General features: G+C 36.2%; 1 protein-coding gene across 2 annotated transcripts in view; it reads right to left on the bottom strand.

Annotated features, from left to right (window-relative positions):
- ROCK2 (Rho associated coiled-coil containing protein kinase 2) overlaps positions 1-19712 on the bottom strand; it is a 98121-nt gene that overhangs the window by 22701 nt on the left and 55708 nt on the right. For both annotated transcript variants that reach the window (XM_068937173.1, XM_068937172.1), the window contains exons 4-12: positions 17623-17760; positions 14788-15048; positions 10048-10192; positions 6286-6424; positions 4561-4652; positions 3599-3758; positions 2886-2949; positions 1011-1090; positions 603-651 (exon numbers count right to left, since the gene is read on the bottom strand). In XM_068937173.1, coding sequence (XP_068793274.1) covers positions 603-651; positions 1011-1090; positions 2886-2949; positions 3599-3758; positions 4561-4652; positions 6286-6424; positions 10048-10192; positions 14788-15048; positions 17623-17760 — 1128 coding nt within the window. The remainder of the gene's footprint in view (positions 1-602; positions 652-1010; positions 1091-2885; positions 2950-3598; positions 3759-4560; positions 4653-6285; positions 6425-10047; positions 10193-14787; positions 15049-17622; positions 17761-19712) is intronic.

Raw genomic sequence — 19712 nt, 5'->3', positions numbered from 1 at the left:
TTCAGATCCAGCCCAGGCTGACAACGGCCTGGAACTTTTACCATTTAAAGACTGTTTGACGGTTGCATTCAATGAATCTGCTAATCTTTCCAGTAGCCACTTAGGAAGCAACAGTCGCAAAAACATACATGCACTGTAAGATCTCAACATGTATCTGGAATGGACAGTATGTTGTACACGGCTGTGAAAGACATGATAAACCTGCAGCAGCATGAGGGAGCAAAGTTGGGCCAAAAACAGGATCCGTCTGCCAACGCTATTTGAACCATACTACATGCTGCAAAGAATGGACTTCCTCCTCGAACATTATTCTCACATCTTCAGTTATAATTACTAGAATCATACATGGGATATTTATATTCCATTATCCTCCAAATTAAAAAGACGGTAAAAAACAGATTCTGGAAATCAACGTGTAGCAGTTGTGATGAAAATATTTTAGCAGTGACATCATTTTCATATTTGTGAATTTCAGGAACCAGTTACAGTGCTATAAATACACTGTTAATCAAAAATGATTTGCTCTTTCCTAAGAGGAAAAAAGAAAAAGCACAAATAAATGCTAATGCTGGAAGTCCAGTAAGAAATAACTCCTCTCTTACCTCTTCATCTAGTTCTTTCACTATCTTCTCTAAACGAGTATTAGTAGACCTGAAGAAATTTGAAAAATATATTTGAACCTCATTTATTATACAGAAATTAGAATATTTGCTTGTGTCTTGTTAATTTTGTGTACGATACACTATTGTCAGCAATCACATGCAACTTCAAGGGTGGGGGGAAAAATCACTCAAACAATAGAGAGATTGTTGCATAAAGATATAGCAAAAAAAAAGAAAGAAGGAAAGCAGGAATCACAGGAGTAGCAAAAAGCACATTATTTACAGCAGGATCTGCTTGCAGTGCCCAGAATCCCCAAAAGGGATTAAAATATTTTAAAGCATCCTAAAGCAAAAGGTTTAATAATACTTATTTATAAATATAGCAAACAGATGTCAAAATAATCTCACCTGTACTTCTGTTCTAGTTCATCTTTGGCTTGTATTTCATTGCTGAGCTGTTCTTCTAACTTGCTTAGTTTTTTCTGAAACTGTATAAAATGTCAAAAAAGCCCACATGTAAAAGGCTATCACATAAAACAAGCATAGTTCAATTAAACAACAAAACCAGGACAGAAATGAAAATTAATTCAACTTTCCATTGTATTTTTTTCTAAGTCACCAAAAGATTACAGTATTTTAGGTTCCCATCTAAGCAATGTATTAATCCTGATGATTTTTAAAATACACTCTGTGATGATGACATTTAATATAATTATGTGCCACAGAACATGAGATACAAAATTTCTACAGGCAAAGAGCATTGTTTCCGGCCCTTTGCTTTACTCTTTTTCTGTATAGAGAGACCTTTCTCTGGAGCAATATTTCGGGGTTAGTCTTTTCTAATTAAACAAAATGAATGCAGGAGTCGGGAAGGCAAACGAGCAAAATGGACAATATTCACAGAATACAGCTAGGCTTGTTCAATGACCTACGTAAAGAAGAATCGCTTAGTCTAGCAGATATAGAAGCTAACAAACACTTTTCAACTTTGGGAATATTCTGTTTTGCTTACCAAAACATTAAAAAAATCATATGTCAAGCACCCAAAATTTGTGAAATTAGATCATAAATCATGAATTTGGGACTCTTAACATATCTTCAAGTTTTCACACTCCCATTCTCCCCTACCCCCCAAATACGAAACACAGAAAGGTGGTTTTCTAAAATACTTTGTAATTGCTACAATTATGGGATTCCCACAACTGGAACTTTGAAAAGGACACAAAAACGTGAGATTCGTTGCTTGAAAAAATAAAAATGAAAAAACTGTCCTAAGTGAATACAGAATTTTACCAACAACTACCAAATCAAAATACATTTACTATGACAATTTACAAAACAAATGTCACGAACAGGGCACTGCAAACTTTAAGCAGCTGTAGAATTTCTTCTCGCAGGGAAACTCAAAACCATTAATCTATTCCGTAATAAACAGGAAGTAAAGAGGTAGGAGTATTTATGTTTATGCTGGCTACTATATGAATGAATTTCCTTTACAGCACCTTTTCAAAGTTTAAAAATTAACTAAGCTGAAACAAATGTTAACAATATACTATCTATGCTTGAATGAGACAGATGTTCAAGTAATATAATGCAATTAGTTTGGTACATGAAAAATCCATAGCATTCTTCTGTCAGCTGCAAATTCAAATTCAGCTGGCAATCTTCAAAAGCTGGATAAACATACTTCATTCACTCACCTCAACCGAGAGTGAGATTTGGGCTCATAAATATTCCTTTATTATGCTGGATGCCAATCTACTTTCCAAATCCTGGATAAATTCACCACGAATCGCTTAGGCAAGTGTGGAGCCAAAATTCACAACCTACCCAAGAGTGATGTTGTTTGTGGCAAACAGAGCCTTACACGTTTGTTTTCAAAACAAATTCTAGACGCCAAAAGAATATGAGAAAAATCTGTCTTCATTCATTTTTACACTACAATACTTTAAAATTTGAGGACGACTTCTCATTCATAAACTGTTTCGAAACACTGACTGGTTTACTAGTAACAGTTGGGGGAATAAACATTTAAGGTATTTCACGTTCACACAAATTATGTAGGAATAAGGAATAATTCGATTCCTTTCATAATTCAATATAATATACTTACCTCCCTGCTGTCCTGCAAATAGAAAATATCATTTTTACTGAGAAGTATTCAAAGACAAAAAAGTCCCCCACAAAATTCCTTGCAAACCTACTTAAGTATTTGTCTTTTCTTAAACAGATTTAACAAAATTAATTAATCATACACGAATACTTACGAAAACAGGCACTAACCTCATTTTTACTAGATTGCACGGATTCATTTTCTCTACAAGACTGAGAGGAGTCACTTAGCAACCTGCCAAAAACAAAAACAAATCCCAATCCCACCAGCTCTTATTCGAGTTTTCAACAACTCTGGCAACCTCGCTAATCAGCGCATTTTAATTGATTCTCTCAAGTCTTAATTTGTCTTAGGCTGTTCTCAGAACAAGTACCTCTTTCCAACTTGAATCTTTTCTTAATTGAAGTGTAACATTTAGACCTTTTCAAATCAATAGCAGATTATTAATAAACACACATAATTATTCCATAACTATCAGACACACCGAACCTGACTAATGATGCAAAATGAAGGCAAAATGGATAGAAAGTGTAGTCCTAGCAATGATCTTGTGTAAACTTTCTTCTAAAGCAACTAATAAAAATCTGTATTACAAATAAGTCGCAAATTTATCAGTATTTTAAACCACCCCCAGATTTTTAAAAGACACTATGTAATGTTATGCATATACATAAAATATTGTTTGCTAAATCAGAGTTATCAAAATAATCAAAACAGTGATAACTGATACATCCTACTTAAACGCAGCATTTTATGTCTTTACCGTGGGACAGAATTAAATATAATGTAATGAATAAATTGTGTAGCTAGAGTAAAAAAAGTACAGGAGATGAGGAAAAATCTCAAGTGTATTTCTAACAATACATATTAAAATGTAACATACAAATTCTCTCTATAGTAGGTAAATCCTATAAAAGGCAGCTGGTTTCCCACGAAGGCTTTGGGGATTGGAAAGGTTTCCACATCTCCCTTGTCATCCTCAATGTCATCAAAATTACTGCTGTCTATATCACTGCTCAGCTCAGGAACCACAGGAGCTGCAGCTACAAAAAGGGGAGAAAAGATTTAACTTTACTCCAAGATTCAACAACCTGGCATATACTGGTATCTCTATAGTGTTACAAAACCTCTATTATAAAGTTATCTTGCTAGTTGACATATATTAACCATGTAACAGATCTGTAAATATTACTGCTAAGACTTTTTTTCCTAAAGAAAAGTATTTTTAACATAAGTTTCCTAATGCGTGCAATTTCTAATGCACAAAATATATTTGCTAATGTAATCAAATTGCAGCATACAACTCCAAATAGAATCAACGCTTTAAGAAACTTCAGTAAATGTATCTGACTTGAGAAGTTATGGCCAAACTCTTAAACTGAAGCATTTGGGGGGGGGGGGGGGGGCGGCAGGTGTTTACCAAAAGCAGTCAAGTTCCAATTGGTTTAAATAACAGTAGTAGACTGACTGCTCTTAAACTGCTATATTAACTACAGAGGGTAAAAAAGAAAAACCACAAACAAAAGAAGATGAGATAGAGTGCAGCACGCATTCTCTTTGGTTACAATTCAACAAACCTCCAGGTCTAGTGCTCAAAGTAGAAATCTATACATCAACAGCATAATAAACATAAAGATAACTTCAGCAGGAAAAATGGATATTTAGTTTTTTAATAAGAACGATAATTAAGAAAGCTTGTGCAAGCTTCTTGATAGACAGAAAATATTTACTCATTTACATAATTTACACAGCCTAAAGTATTATTCATTCCTACTACTACTGAACAAGTAGTGCAGCTTATGCAAATACTGAATAAAAATACAAGTGTTAAGCTAATTTACTTACTCTCTCGAATGTTATCCCAGTTCCACTGATCACTCTTAAAGAAAGGGTGATGTTTTATTTCTTCTACCCCATTTCTCCCAAGTCGCACATCCCTAAACATAGCAATTAACCCAAATTCATGTTAGGAAAAACAGCACTTCATTTTCCTTATTTAAATGTTGACTTGCTCCTAATCACAGCAAAGAAACTTTCAATAAGGAGATGAGGCTGGTCTAGGTAAACCACAGTAATGGTCATTAAAAAAGAAAGAAAAATGAAAAACAAAAAACATCCGCCCCCCCTGCCCCCTGATCTGCAGTTTTCCATACCAAATGGTATCAGCTGCTGAGCACGCACTGCGCCTGGCCAAACCGGCCAGAGCTCGGAGTCTGCCGCGGCGGGAGCAAAGCAAGAAAGGAAGCACAGAGGCAAAGACAAAAAAAAAGGAAGAAAGAAAGAAAGAAAGAAAATGAAGAAAGGCCCTAAGAAAAGCCCTAGAGGGGGGAAAAAAAACCTGCAGAAGTTCGGTGTCTGCCAAACCGCGTGACAAACCTTGAGAGGCAAGTGAACGAAGGTCTAACTTACTACGCAGAACACTTTTTCAAAGCTTAACTGAAACGAATATTTTAAGGTTTCTCTCCTCTGTCCCTAGAACCAGGCCTCGCGTATCTTTTGCCAGTATTCACCATGAAGTAAATCCTCAGTGCAACAAGAAACTTTTCAGGAGAGACTTCTTTCGGTGATACTAAACTACCTAGAAGAACGTACAGACAACGCGCACAACACAACTACCAAGTCATAGCGCAAATGCTTCCTCCTGCTTGTCACTTTAAGTGCTTCAGCAGCCATCGTGCACACAGAAAGAAGGCATCTGTTTTAAATAAATCGCTCGAGCACTGTATTAAATATAAACAGGAAGACACGCACACGTAGTGAATGCCGCATTTACGTTATGAAAATCTGCTCATATTTCCTCCCTACCGTTCAGCTACTAAGGGTAGCAAAGCGTGTCTTTCATGAGGAACCACAGTCTTGTTCAACAGACCAAACAACCCCTCTTTGAACACAAAATCAGTATAGGGCAATTTTTTTTGTTTTTTTTTTGTTTTTTCACTCCTGCTCACAGGAAAACACAAGAAGGTATCATCAATGTACCGTTAACTGTGGGCCTGCAGCATTCCTCTTTTAAGTCAGTCCGATAAGTCTAAGAGATTCTCTGCTTTCTGGCACTGAAAAATTTAAGTGTTTAGGTCAAGAACAAGTTTACATAGCTTAATACCAATAAACAGCTCAGCTCCACAAAGGGAGACCTCTATGATCTGTTTATAGCCAAAATAATACTCCTTTCTAGTTTGCAAGCTAGAACTGTAAATCAGTACCGCAAAGCGAATGAAAAAAGTTCAAATGTTTTAAGCAAACTTAAACTCAGGAAATACAAGTCTATTTCATAGAAAACAAAAATGTGGTCCCTGTCTTTAGGAGCTTACAATTTGTATTTCATGCTACGCTTGGAACAATTTGTTTGGCACCAAGTGCATTGCTAACAGCAACTGTCCGAACTGCGCACAGAAATACAATACAGAGCCTGCAAAAACACCCCAAAAGGAAAACTAGAGAGCAGGAGATTCTGCAGAAGAGATATGAACAGAGATTAGCACAAATAGGCGGAAGACATTCATTTCTGTAATGTAAATGTGCTAATACCACCTAAAAAATAAGTAGTACCGAAACAATATATACACATACCTGTCAGTTAAAAAGGCACAGATAAGATTCTTTGCATGCTTAGAGATTTCCACATCATCCGGGAAATGTAATGAGTTCTTGTGATCCATAATTTTACTGTATGTTCCTACTAACGAGTCTGCATAAAAAGGAGTATCGCCTAAAAATAATAAAATTTTAAATTGACTATGTTTTTAAATCAAGGTCAGGGCAAATATGTTAAAAATTTATATAAAAGGTATAAAGAAGAGTCTAGGAGCACTTTTATTTGAAGTTTTTTTATTATTATTATTGCTATTAGAATGTAGGGAACAAAAGAAAGTACACTGCCAAAAATATTCCCTCCCCCAAAAGCCTGCATTGCAAACTATATCCTTTCCCATCCCACATATCGCTACCAAGAGGTTGCCCACGGAAATTATGTCTTTTGTTCTGCCTCCCACTGTGCTTTCTAATTTACCCGATGGATGACACCCTCATAGATCCCCATCTTCGAGTGCTTCCAGAGCTTAGCGGGACTGAAGCTCTCGCCAGCCTGTGTCAGAGGCGCGCAAGCCTACCCTGCCTGCACTTGCCTAGGGCAAGCCAGTGTTGAAAAACAACCTTCATATTGTCTTACTGCACTCTTAAACCCTAATAAACTAATTAATAAACCTTGTCGACTGATAAATTATATTAGCTTGGGTGCCCATATTAACACGGGTAGGTGGCTTTTAAAGTCACAGCTCTTTCTCATCCAAAGCTTTGTAGGTTTTAATTTTAGGCTCCTTGTAGACATAAGGTAGAAGAAAGAAAGGTAGAATTAGGACGCTTACAAAAACAGCACACACGTTTACTGATGTTGATTCAAGTTAACTGACAACATTTGGAGTAGGCAAAAGGTTTGGATCGGTTATCAAGAAGCCACAACTTCTACGTAAGACCTTCTTCACTACCACTACCAAGCTATAAGCTTAATAGAGATGGAGAACAACTGAGTGGGCTTGGCTCTTTTTTCTCCGTTCTGGTGTGGTGTGCGCATGGGGAGAGATCATTCAGCAGACAAGTCAGCATTCTCATCAAATACTTGCAATCAGTTAATAAAAATGTTAAAAGCAGGATATATGAAAAAATGTATTAACAGACCCAATGCATAAAAGCCATTTAGCTTTCGAGAGGCATACGAAAACAAAAATGTTGCATTTAGCCTCTGTCATTTTATGGCAAAATAACAAATTAGTACATATCAATCTAAGTTAAATATTAAAATTGTTAGTGTTTTTTAAGTTGTCACACTACTATATTTGTGAAAAAAAAAAATCATTCTCAGGGAAAGCACTGATTCCATGAGTATTTGCTGCTGCCGCCCTCTTTCCAAAACGTCCTCCTCTCAGTTGTCTTAGGTCTCATAAACAGTTTTAATTTAGGCCAGACTTTGAAATAACCCCTAAAAGTAGTTATAGGATTCATCCTCTACCATTTAAGCCTTTACCTAAATGCACAATCAGAAGCAGTACAATTTTCATTGGTACTGCATCTTCATTAAAAATAGAATGCTAAAAAGCTTTATGCTTTCTTTAACACATAAAATTATATAGTTTTAAAAGACTGTAGACAGAGTAACTGGTATGTAAAGGCAAAATAACACAGATACTTTCAACCAATGTGTATGATATGGAGAAACTAAATAAGATCATAAAGAGAAAACTAAATTCAAAATGTCCACAATGGCTTTTAAAAACAACTATTGTTAACTAGCTCTTGAAATGAATATGGCTATTTTGGAATAGAAAGGATAATGCTGAAATTGTTTTAGGTGAGATATTGTCATATGAGGCTGAAAAGAAGAAATCTTCAATAAATAAAATATCACAAGATAATAATCGGGATAAGGGTTTCATCAAAGCTCAAAATTAGCCAATATCAAATACTCAGAATAACCATATTATTAAGAGACAGGCATTGATAAGATGTGGGAGTAGCACATCTGTCTTGAGTAGTATAATTATTTCCAGGTCAAATACAAGAACTAGGCTACCTATATCATTATCCACAAGACGCTGCTTGTTTTTTTCAGACACTTCATCAAATTAATTTGACATGAACCTCAAGTATTAGAAAAAAGTATGTGTAAACTAAGTCATTGAAGAAAACCATGTTGGCGCTGTTAGACAGTAAATACAGTTAAGGCTGGAATATGATGATGGTTGTAGAAAAACAAATGGAAAAATTACAGGGCATAACCAGGCCCTGTAATTATCAATATAAAGGTGAAGCAAATTTTAACATTTCAAACATACTGCATAGATGGAAAATCACATATCCATTTCAGAGGAGGAAAGACGATCAGATAAATACCATCTGAAAAAGCAGTGAAAAGGCTTCATTAAAAGCGCAAAGAACGAAGACAGAATTCAGCAGAAAGGGTATAGTGTTAATCACGTTTAGGTTTATGCCATGGTTAAAACTTTAACAGAAATAAAATTGTTATTTCGTTCCTATCAGAAAAAGAGCCTGACAAATCATAGTATTAATAAAAGCAAAGTTTTCAGACTGGAGTATGCACAAGAAAAAATGATGTTGAGGGCTAAAAGAAAAAACCCACAAAAACAGTAAAAATAACGTAGCTTGAAACATTACAACAAGACATACTTTGCACAGAAAAATATGTGAGACTTATAAAATACTAGCAACTTTCCAACACAAAACTCCAAACTTGAGGAAAAGGGGCTTATCTGGTACAGTTTTAAGTCGAGCAGCCCATACTGAAAGCTTGGAATAAAAAGCACAGTATTGCTGTGACATGTAGGTGGATTTTTGTCCTAATCAAGTAAAGGCTCCCTTATATAATCTAACTCTTACAAAAGTTATGCCTCCGTACATTTTTTTTTCTTTTTTCTTTTTAATTGGAGGGATAAAAGAGAGAACCCTCTCCTGTACAAGAAAAAAAATGAAGTTCTGAGAAAGCATTTTTGGACAGCTATGAACAGTATTTTCTTAAGCGAAGAATGTTATTTATTAGTAAAAGTGCTTATGAAAGACTATTAATTATAAAACATATTTTTTCTAAGTCAAACTGTGTCCATCACCACAGACAGAGATGTTTCAATAGCATCATAGATCCAAGCATCTTTCCTAGCTCAGGATGCCAGAAACATCAGATCTGCAATATTCGCAGAACATGCTGATTTGGATTTTGAACAATTATATGCTCAATTCCATCCTTGTGTAATCAGTATTTTGCTATTAGACTCTAATTCTGATCTTCAGTGTATTTTAAGCTGCAGATGACTCATCTCTTTAACAGATTATATTCTATGTCAGTTGCTATCGCAGTCCAGTGCATTTTACTGGAAAATCCTGACTCAGGCATAAAGAAGAAACAGGGCATAATTCCACAGTCACGTTAACTTAACAGAAGCCCCTGCTACTGCTGAAAAAAAAAGAGCAGTATTGTCCTTCCCACTCCTTTCCCATCCTGCATCCCTGACAACTCAATACTGCCCCTGAGATGGCACAAGCATTTATGAGACTATGAAGTAAACAGGAAGCTGACCCAAGCTAAAACTATTCTAAGAGTTAGTTTTAAGTTGAACAAAGTAAAGGAACTAAGCACTGTGCAAGCACACAAGCAGTTGTCATAGCATGAGAAGGCAAAGGAAGCAGGAGAGAAACAACATCATCAGCCAAAAGTCAGAAGCTATTAGATGCTGAGCTACAGCCAGGCCCCTTGTAGCAATGTACAGATAAAGCCACAGTAAAGACTACATGATAATCTTATTAGCAGAAAAAATTGCTACTCACCAACTAGCATCTCAAAAAGGAAGACCCCTACAGACCACCAGTCACATTCCCGTCCATAGTAACCATCCCCGCCTTGGGATTTCAGCACCTCGGGCGATATGTAGTCAGGGGTTCCAACCGCCGTATCGCAGCGCACCATACCTGTCTGGGCAAAAGCAAAAATTCAAATAGTTTCTTTAATTCAGAATACTGAGAACTCTTTAGCAATATTACAATTAGCCTATTAAGAGCCCAGAAAAACATACTAAGTATAACCCCAAGTTCCTGGTTTGAGGAATATTTTTGAAAGTCTCTACCTATTTTTGCTCCAGCAGCTATATGGACTGAAATGACAATTCCTGATAACCTGCACTCCTCTGCCTACTCCATAGCCCAAAGGTTCCAGAAATCTAAAGCCAAAAACATGCAAAATTGGCTCTGGCACATAATTGGAACAATTATTTCATTTGTTCCAATTGTTCTGCTTGTGACTGTATCCTGAGCACCAATTTCCAGGTCCTCTCTGAAGTTTAAATCTCTCTTTGCTTTGTGTACTGGAGAAACTGCTGCAGGTCTGATTCTGCCAATAAACTACGATTGTGGCATCTCAATGAGGCAATAGTCTCCAGCACTGGCACATGTCTGTGCCTTCCTTATCCAAAGGTAAAATTATGAAAAAGGAAAGCCTGAGTCTTTGCTCAGTAGCAACTGGCTGAAGCCATCTGCATCCCTCCCCAGGTAAGATGCTTCTTTAAAACAAAGTCATCAAAATAGTTCTGAAAGATTTCTCTGAAGACCATAGCTTCAGTCACAAGACCTGTGTACTTTGATGAGTCTCAACACCTTCTCATCTAAGCAATTAATAACACGCCATTTCCCATTCCTCTATAATTAATACAACAAAATAAGATCACTTTTTAATATTTTATATATGTTAATATTTTATTAAGTCTTATGTAGATAAAGCGAAGATCGTGCCAAAGAAAAACCTGCCCTACTCAAGTGTGATGGCCAGCATTCAGCAAAAAGAAACCATTTTTCAATGAAGTTACAGATGATAAAGAATTCTAGGTAACAGCACCATAAGGTTTTGGACAACATGTCAAAGAATTGAATAATAAGACATACAAAAAAATTTTCTACAGGCAAAAGGGCCCTGTGTACTAACCGCAGTTTTCAAGGGACTGTATTTCTCCCAAGCAGCTGGAGTTGACTGCACCTTCTCCCCATAAAATTTTCTACCTCTTATCCTAAGAACAAATCTAAAAATGCATTATCACCTGGCTACAATATTCCCAGGTCACCATTCCTTTTGTTTACACATTGGTTCTTTCAAAAAACTTGGGGGTTGGTCGCTACACATTTTTAAGTACTGGATACTCTTAATACCGTAATCTGACTAGTTTCTATGATCTCCAACATCAAAGCCAAGGAATCAGAGAAGTCCTCTTTGGGCAGTACAGGACATCTTGACATTCTCTACATTCTGTGAGATGACTTCTGCATTCTGTATTTTCAACATCTGACGAGATCTAAAGGGTGCTGTTTCCTCCAGATAAAGTCTTAATTCTATGTTTTAAATACGATGCCTCTCTGTTTTATGCCCAAGTGGCACATTTACTATAGCAGTTCTGAAACAAAGGTCCTCCTCATAAGTCTAAAGCCTGCATATCACCTGAGACTTTTCTCATCACCTCAAAAGATCAAGACAGATCTTGGAACTACATCTTGAGGGAGGCTCTTGCAGCTGAGGCGGAGAGGTGCAGTGTAGAATTAAAAAAAAAAATGCTATCAGCCAGACAGTATGTCCTCAAAGCTTATGAAAACTTAGACTCATAGAGTTTAATACAGAAATATTATATTGCTGAAGACAAAGTAGTTCTATCTTCATCCTCAGGGGCACCTCAGCCAGACCTGAGCAACTTACTGTCTAGGAGCAAGGCTCTTGGATTAGAGTTTCACTCCTTCATGAAGATCTTTCTAGTAAACAAGAGCTGGAGAGTACTTGGCAATAAAGTTCAGATCAGGTGTCAGCACCACACTTGGGCTTGCACATGCTACAGGCAAGTAACTTGCAGTGAGAAGGATCCAGCAGAGTCTTGGATGATGTTTAATGAGAAATGAGTTGAGTTCTAGAAAGAGGAGTATCACAGAATCACAGAATCACAGAATCGTTTAGGTTGGAAGGGACCTCTGGAGATCATCTAGTCCAACCTCCCTGTTCAAGCAGGGTCACCTAGAGCATATTGCCCAGGATCACATCCAGACGGCTTTTGAATATCTCCAGCGAAGGAGACTCTCCAGCGAAGGAGTATGCTGCTTCTTTCTAAGAAAGTACCTTAGCTGAGGGGATATTACCAAAATGGTAAATGTTCTTTCTCTCGGTCACCTCTCTTCCCATCAGAGACCCTCTTCAACCTGTGCTTTGCTGAGAGCACAGGCCAGAGTTATGAGGCTGAACTAGGAGCTGGACAGCCCTAACAGTTCTTGTCTCTACAATACCTACAATAGTCAGCCATGCGACTGCCCAGTTTCTTACTCACAGAACCCAAAGGTTTGAGTCTGGTGAAACCTGCACTGGGGTAGCTTTTAATACCTAAATACCAAGCGAGAACTACAGCTCCTGCTAAGACTTTGAGGTCAGCTTCATTCTTTACTCAATTATATAGATACTGCAGATTAAAAAAAAAACAAACAAAAAACAAAACTAACCCACAACTGAGTTACATAAACGGGTCAGTTCTTTTGATATTGGAAAACATCACTGAAACATTTAGCAATTCTTTCCATATATTGGTTAGAAGGAATTCTACTGCAAGTGTCTGGATTGGTTTGGAAAACTTAAGAAAATACTGATTTCAATTCCACAACAAATATGTATACAAAAAACCTTACTTCTAAACTGCATCTCTTACCAATTGCAGCAAAATTTTCCTGGGCTCTCAACAGCATAAGAAAGATGCTAATGTGTACAACTGGTAAAGGAACACCACGTCAGAAAAAATAGCTGTTGGGTAAGCACGTATTTTCTAGAAATCATCCTGCCAACATCAATATTATATTTACACAGCTGGGATGTGTTCATGTTTTGTAAGAAGTAGCATGAGATTTGGAGACAATCCAGAACCCTTTCAACTTCTAAAGCTTCCTGTATAAAATATTTTTGCCATTCCATTGAGTCTGAGAAGCACAAAGAATTTAAAATCTAAACTGTTAAAAATTTAACTTCTTTTGGAGATCACTGATTCACTGATGATGCCCAGTTCAAACTGGGGCTTGCTATAACTCCTTATGAGAAATCTGCATATGCTTCTCACACTTACAACAAGATCAATCATATTTTATTATTCTGTTCCTTTAACAAGAAAAAAAAACTTAGGTTTACCATTTCTAGGATCACTCAAACAGCATAATGGATCACCTTCTTTCTGGGAGATTTACGTTACGAGTTTTGTAAAGCTTTTTTTTTTACTGTCTCTTCTGATAAACATCATAATTGCTTAAGACCTGCTAAGAATTGGCAGTCTGTTGGCTCAATGGCAAGGCTAATTTTCTAAGGACTAAGTTAGGGGTTCACATTAAGAGATTAAATACTACTTTTGATTTTTCCAGTTACAGTTAATGCTGGCCCTTAAAATGCAGACAACTAAATAACTGAAGTGGAGGTCAACAGTCCATCTGCTTATGGAATAATGTCTCCAATACCAGCAAAACTAAACGGATTAGTGAACCTCAATAAACAGCTGCAGTTTTTCAATGAAGTTAATAATATACTGTCACACGAAAGGAAAAAAAAATACAAAACTCCAAACCAGTATTTCTAGATAAGCTGAAGCCACTTACATAATGATGCATATGCAAATTATGCAGACTGCAGAGATTCTACCAAACATTGCCTAAACAATGCGGAAAAAAATTCTAGCACATTAATGCAAACAAGCTTAAAAAGGATCATCCTTGCCAATGTTACTATAGACACCTTTCAAAGGCCAGGTCAATGATAACATGCACTTATACAAAGTTTGAGAATTTGTTATACTTTCACAGAAGGGAGAATATTACATAACAGCAGAACATATTGTTTCTCAGTGAAAGTAAAAAAAAAAAGCATGAACCACAAAAAATAGCTTTATATTTAACTCTCCTTTAACAATACAAGGCATTACATCTTGTTAAAAATAAAAAAAAAAGTATATTTGGTTGTACATGGTAAAAAGTAGAAAATTAAAATATACTGAGTAATAGTTAAGATAAATCTTAATCAATGTGCAACATGCCACTGCTGCCTTACTGTGACCTCACTGTAATGACCACTAGGGGATGCTATGAGAACAATTGGATATGGTAAAAAATCATAGGACATGTATTTTGCCTTTAAAATAATTTCATTTATAGAAAAATCTCAGCTTATGAACTGTTCCAGCGTACTAATGTTGAAAGTAGGAGTTGTCTCATAAGCTTTTCAGACATTTGGCCAAAAAAAAAAAAAAAAAAAGAGAAACCTCAGAAATTCATAAACACATATGCTCTCAAAAATAACAAAAAGTAAGTTTATTTCCTTCTTCTGTGTGCCAGAAGAGTTTATTATAGACAATATTACAATTTTTAAAGTACCCTTGTATTTAAAATTTGGAGACAAGAAACAGCTTTCCAACCAAGTAGACAATTTGATGAATCTTCCTTTGGGTGTTATAACTCACACAAAAATAAGCCTTAGAATTATAGTTTTATAGATGATAAATTAGTCTGTTGCATACTTACTTCATCCATTTTCATGCAAGTGCCAAAATCTGCCAGCTTTAGATGTCCATATTTATCTAAAAGCATATTGTCAGGCTTCACATCTCTATGTATCAAGCCCATGGAGTGAATTGCATCAAGTGCAAGAACAACCTCGGCTGTATAGAACTTGGCCCATTTCTCAGGCACATCGTAATTGCTCATAAGGTTTACAAGATCTCCACCTGGCATGTATTCCATTACCATATACAAGTATCTGTCATCTTGAAAGGCACAAAAAAGCTGAAACAAAAGAAAAGAAAATGCAGCAATTATTTTTCAAAGACAGCTGGGAAAAATGATAAAGTACTTTATCTTGAAGCTTCATTACACCTGAATGCACATTTTCAAGCTGGATGTAAAGTAACTTTATTTTTTACAGTCAAATAAATCAGATTTACATTAATTTTGGCAATAACTTCAGATTCATTAAAGTTCAAAAATATTTTTTGTCCATTTTTAAGAAAGAAAAAAAAGATTTCCTAGTTACTTTAGTGGTATGAGCATCCCCTGAATATCCATGTTTCTTGGCACCAAAAAAATATCACTAAGAGTTATAATGCTAAATGTTAACTCTGAGAAGGGCGCATCCTGCAGTGGTCTGAAAATAGCTCAACAGTGAATAGCATCTCAGACTGTTTCTGAATTTCACATATACATCATGCCACATCTCTGTAAATATTTGTAACAACATTTGCCACTACTAAGTTCCTCCTAAATCAACAAGTACATTGAAATGAGAAAAAAAAAATCCCTCACAATAAGAGTCATAAAACAATGTAAAGTATCTGTTTTTAACAATAAAATGTTTGGTACAGGTGGGAGCCAGTATGTTACCTCCTGACATGATAATGAAAGTTTAATCTCTTTAGTACGTATTTCCGAGCTAGAGCACTGAAGTTTAGAGGCTTTCAGTTATACGTCGCCAGGTCTGAAAACAGCCCAGAACAGCCGAGTACACCTGCTCAGTGTAAGTGTGAACTGGTGTGAAACAGGTCTCAAAGTCTCTCTCATTTTATTTCTAAGGGAATACTGCTCCATTAAACTAAAATAATACACATCTTCAAGTTACCCACACAAAATCAAAGGCAGTGAATAAAGAGGATGAGTGAAAGGGAGGAATCAAAAGCAAGGAGTCGTGAAGGGCCATGGAACATTATGGGGAATGAAAGGCAGGAAGACTATTAGGGAGACTGGGGCTTTGGAGTAAAATTTATTGCATATTATTGGATGTTTTTGTTTTCATAAATGAATAATACATACTATATAGATAATGTGATATTTGGTAATTAATATCTAAATTAAAAATTAAAATAGCCTCTATTCCCACATGTAAAGATATTAATATGATACAAAAATAACTGCAAGCATTATGCCCATATTTATCACTTTCCACTATCACTTTCAGGGGATTTCATAAAACAACCTTATCTAGGACTCTGGTTTCATTTGTTTTTCATGCAAAAAAGAAAGTACAAAGTAGCTATGTGACCTGTTCCAGTTACTAGCTGAGAGCAGAACCTAAATCTTAAAACCAGCTGAATGTCCTGTCCTTCGTAATACCTAAATATATCATGAATATGCTTCATCACTGAAGGCACAACTGCAACTATATTTTAAGTTGTTCAACATTTGCTATTTACAAATATACACACTCATTTATATAACGCTTGCTACACTTTCCCTTGAAAATTGAGTCACACATTTCTCATTACTTTCAGTTGCAGGATACTGTAAGTTCAACTGTGAAAAGTAAAAATACTTCAAGATAACATCGGTCATTAGAACACAAACTAGCAACTTAACAGAATAGATGATTTTTTATTATTTCTACCTACAGTGGGTAAGAATATAGAATATGCTCAGAATACCAAAACATGCACACAAAGAACAACGATTTTAAAACACTGCTTGCATATATGAAGTGAATTATTTTGAAAAAATGTGAGAAGCTTACGGTTGGTCTTTAGTTTTTAAATATACAGAGGCATGACAATATAATTGAGAGTGTTTAAACGTATTAAGTATTTAACAAAATAAAGTACTAACAATGTTAGTAAAACATATGTTTTGACCACATATTTTATTAATTGGTCTAATTTTCCCATTACAACAAATTGCACCATTTAACACTACTGCTTCCCAAAGGCATACTCCATATTACAAATACTATGATAGATAATGCACATCACGAGACAGTTGCAAGCAACTGTGCTAAGGTACAGCTGAAGGTGACTCTCCATCAGCTGGCGGGTACAACTCCTAGGCCGAGTTGCAGTAACTGAACACTTACTGAAGATGATTTAAGCCCATTAGTTTTAGATACATGCCTTGCAGGAGACTAGGAGTGTGCACTCACCCGTATCTCAGCTGAGAAGACAGGAATTTCTTAAGGTACTGCTTTTGATCTAGTGCTCATATCATCGGGAAAGACTGACGTTTAACAAATACTAGCAACATTTGTTTTACATTCCTACACGTGATTTTTTGTTAACTGGAACAGTAACTCATTCTGTTTCCCTGAAAATGTTACATTCCAAGTAATTACGTAGCTATTTCAAAATTCTGTTTAATTCTATTTTATGATGCATTTGAAATGATCAATATACAAGTTAATGTACCTTACAATGCAGCCAAACATAAATGAAGAACAATGAAACTCAGTAAAATTTCTGTAAATATACATCTTTAAAAGCAGGATCCAAATCTAACCTACTATATGAGTTTAGATGCATATTCAAAAACAACCGAAGACTGGGAAAGATCTACAGCTTTATGATTATTATACTACAATGCATACATACTTATCTTCCTTACCTGAACCACCCATGGACTATTGGCGAAGGCCATGATGTCTCTTTCTTCCCAGAAAAAGGCCGAATCTGATCGCTTGATCATTTCAAATTTACTAAGTAGCTTCATTGCATAAACCTTCTGTGTCATTTTATGGCGAACCTGTTGGTTGAAAAGGATCAAATCAACATTTAGAAAAACCCCAACAACATAGCATATTTCTTCTATTTGCAAACTGTCTTGTGGGATGTGATGACCTCAGGTCCAGATTTTACACAGTAAGAGCTTGAGAACTTCCAAACCTGGAATGAAAAACCTGACAGCTGCTCCAAAAAACATAGCAGGGTGGAATAAGAAAAATGCCCAATAAAGGAAGCTATGCCAGAGCCTGGCCAACTGCTGCAGCTGCTGCTGCAACCCAGGAGGAGGTGTTGCAGGGCCAAGAGACCACAGTGCCCAGTCGAGGCTGCAGAGCAATGTGGGCTTCTGTTTCACTGATGACACACTGATGTATAAGCATTATGAGTGGTGTCCACAGCAGTCAGATTACTCAAATTGAAATTGCTAAAAAGAAATTCTCAGAAAAATCCCACCTTCCTATAAAGGATGGAAATGTTCTTAGTATTTTCTGAGTCACTCTGCTTACTTCAAATCACCCAGAACACAAAAAAAAAAAAAAACCAATGAAATAAGACTGTTTACAGAAGAAAAAGAAAATGCTCTTCTATTCCTCCATCAAAATCCTATCATCTAAAGAGAAATATAACTCAGTTTTATTTTCTTATGCTGAACACTATCTATCAGTAGATGCTCCTTCCATTCATTCAGCAACGTTATAAAATCTGCAGGCAGTCCATATCAGTCTCTTCCAATGCTTGCTTATGTATTTTCACAAAAATTGACTGCTCCTATTTCTTTCCTTATCTGATTCCTAAATTCATTTTGAATGGTATAAAATTAATAATCTGCATCTTGTGAGAAATCTGAAATTAAAACTTTTATCACAAAATCTGGAAAAAATTTGGAAAACTCTTCATCTGAATATGTACGTGAAAGGGAATCCGGAGAACACAGGCTCTAAAGACACTACCCTGTTAATAAAATAAGGCCGGATTTGTGGAGTACCTAAAGGACCAATGTTTTAAATTGGGCGTTCCTTGAAGAAATCAAGCTGAAAAGTTTTCAGCTATAACATGACTGAATCAGCAGAAAAAAGAAATTAACAGCATCTCAAGTGTCTGCATACTTCCTTCGTATGAACTTAAAAGAAATTCAGTGGCCTAATTTGTGAAATCAGAACCAAACGGTTAAGACTTTCTGGTGCACTCGAAGACATAACATTTAGTAAAAGAAACCACATCCCCTGACCTATTAGTTTATTCATTAGGCTACTTGAAAGAATACTTAACAGCATCCCCTCTTTGCCCAGCAGTGTACAGTGGATGTTCATCCTGTCTGCAGCACAAAGCTTCAGAAAAGCACCTTTTGTTTGCTCTACAACTATGGAAGCATCCATAGTAACTATGCGGAGCTGTAAGCGTTGATGTCCCTCAAGCCAACAGGCAGGACTTGGAGAAACAGGAAAAGCACTAGCGGCAAAAAAACGGTCCTGGAAGCAGTGAAATTACAAATAGAAACACTATCATCTATCAGTATGTTGTTCTTGAAACCGGGGCTTTTTGCTGTCAAGATACAGGTACAAACATTTTAGGATTAGCCTCTTGCATATGTTAACACTAGCCAACAACTTGCTTCACAACTAGATCACCTCCCCCACCAAACCCCAAAACAGAAACACATTATCTACATATGTTAATAACTCTAAAAGTGAGTGTACTTTAAGTCATTAAAAACTAACCCGCTAGTGAAGGTATCCTATTAAAAGATTATTTTGAGAACTAACTGCCTCCCATTTACTAATCCCAGATGGGATTATTTACAAAAAAGTGCTGGAGCACCACAAGCCATAGTCTGCAAAGCGGCGCTTTTGTAATCCTTCTGCTCAAAACCAGAAGAAACACAAGGTCCATCAACCTCGAAGAAAACACTTTAATTTAATTAAAGCAGTGTTTTCTGGGAAACAGTATGTATAAATCTCTCTAAGGTATTTCAGT

This window comes from Struthio camelus, chromosome 3, assembly GCF_040807025.1.
Source record: "Struthio camelus isolate bStrCam1 chromosome 3, bStrCam1.hap1, whole genome shotgun sequence".
Taxonomy (NCBI): Eukaryota; Metazoa; Chordata; class Aves; order Struthioniformes; family Struthionidae; genus Struthio; species Struthio camelus.
The sequence above is the reverse complement of the archived record's forward strand: the minus strand, read 5'-3'. Positions and strand labels throughout refer to the sequence as shown.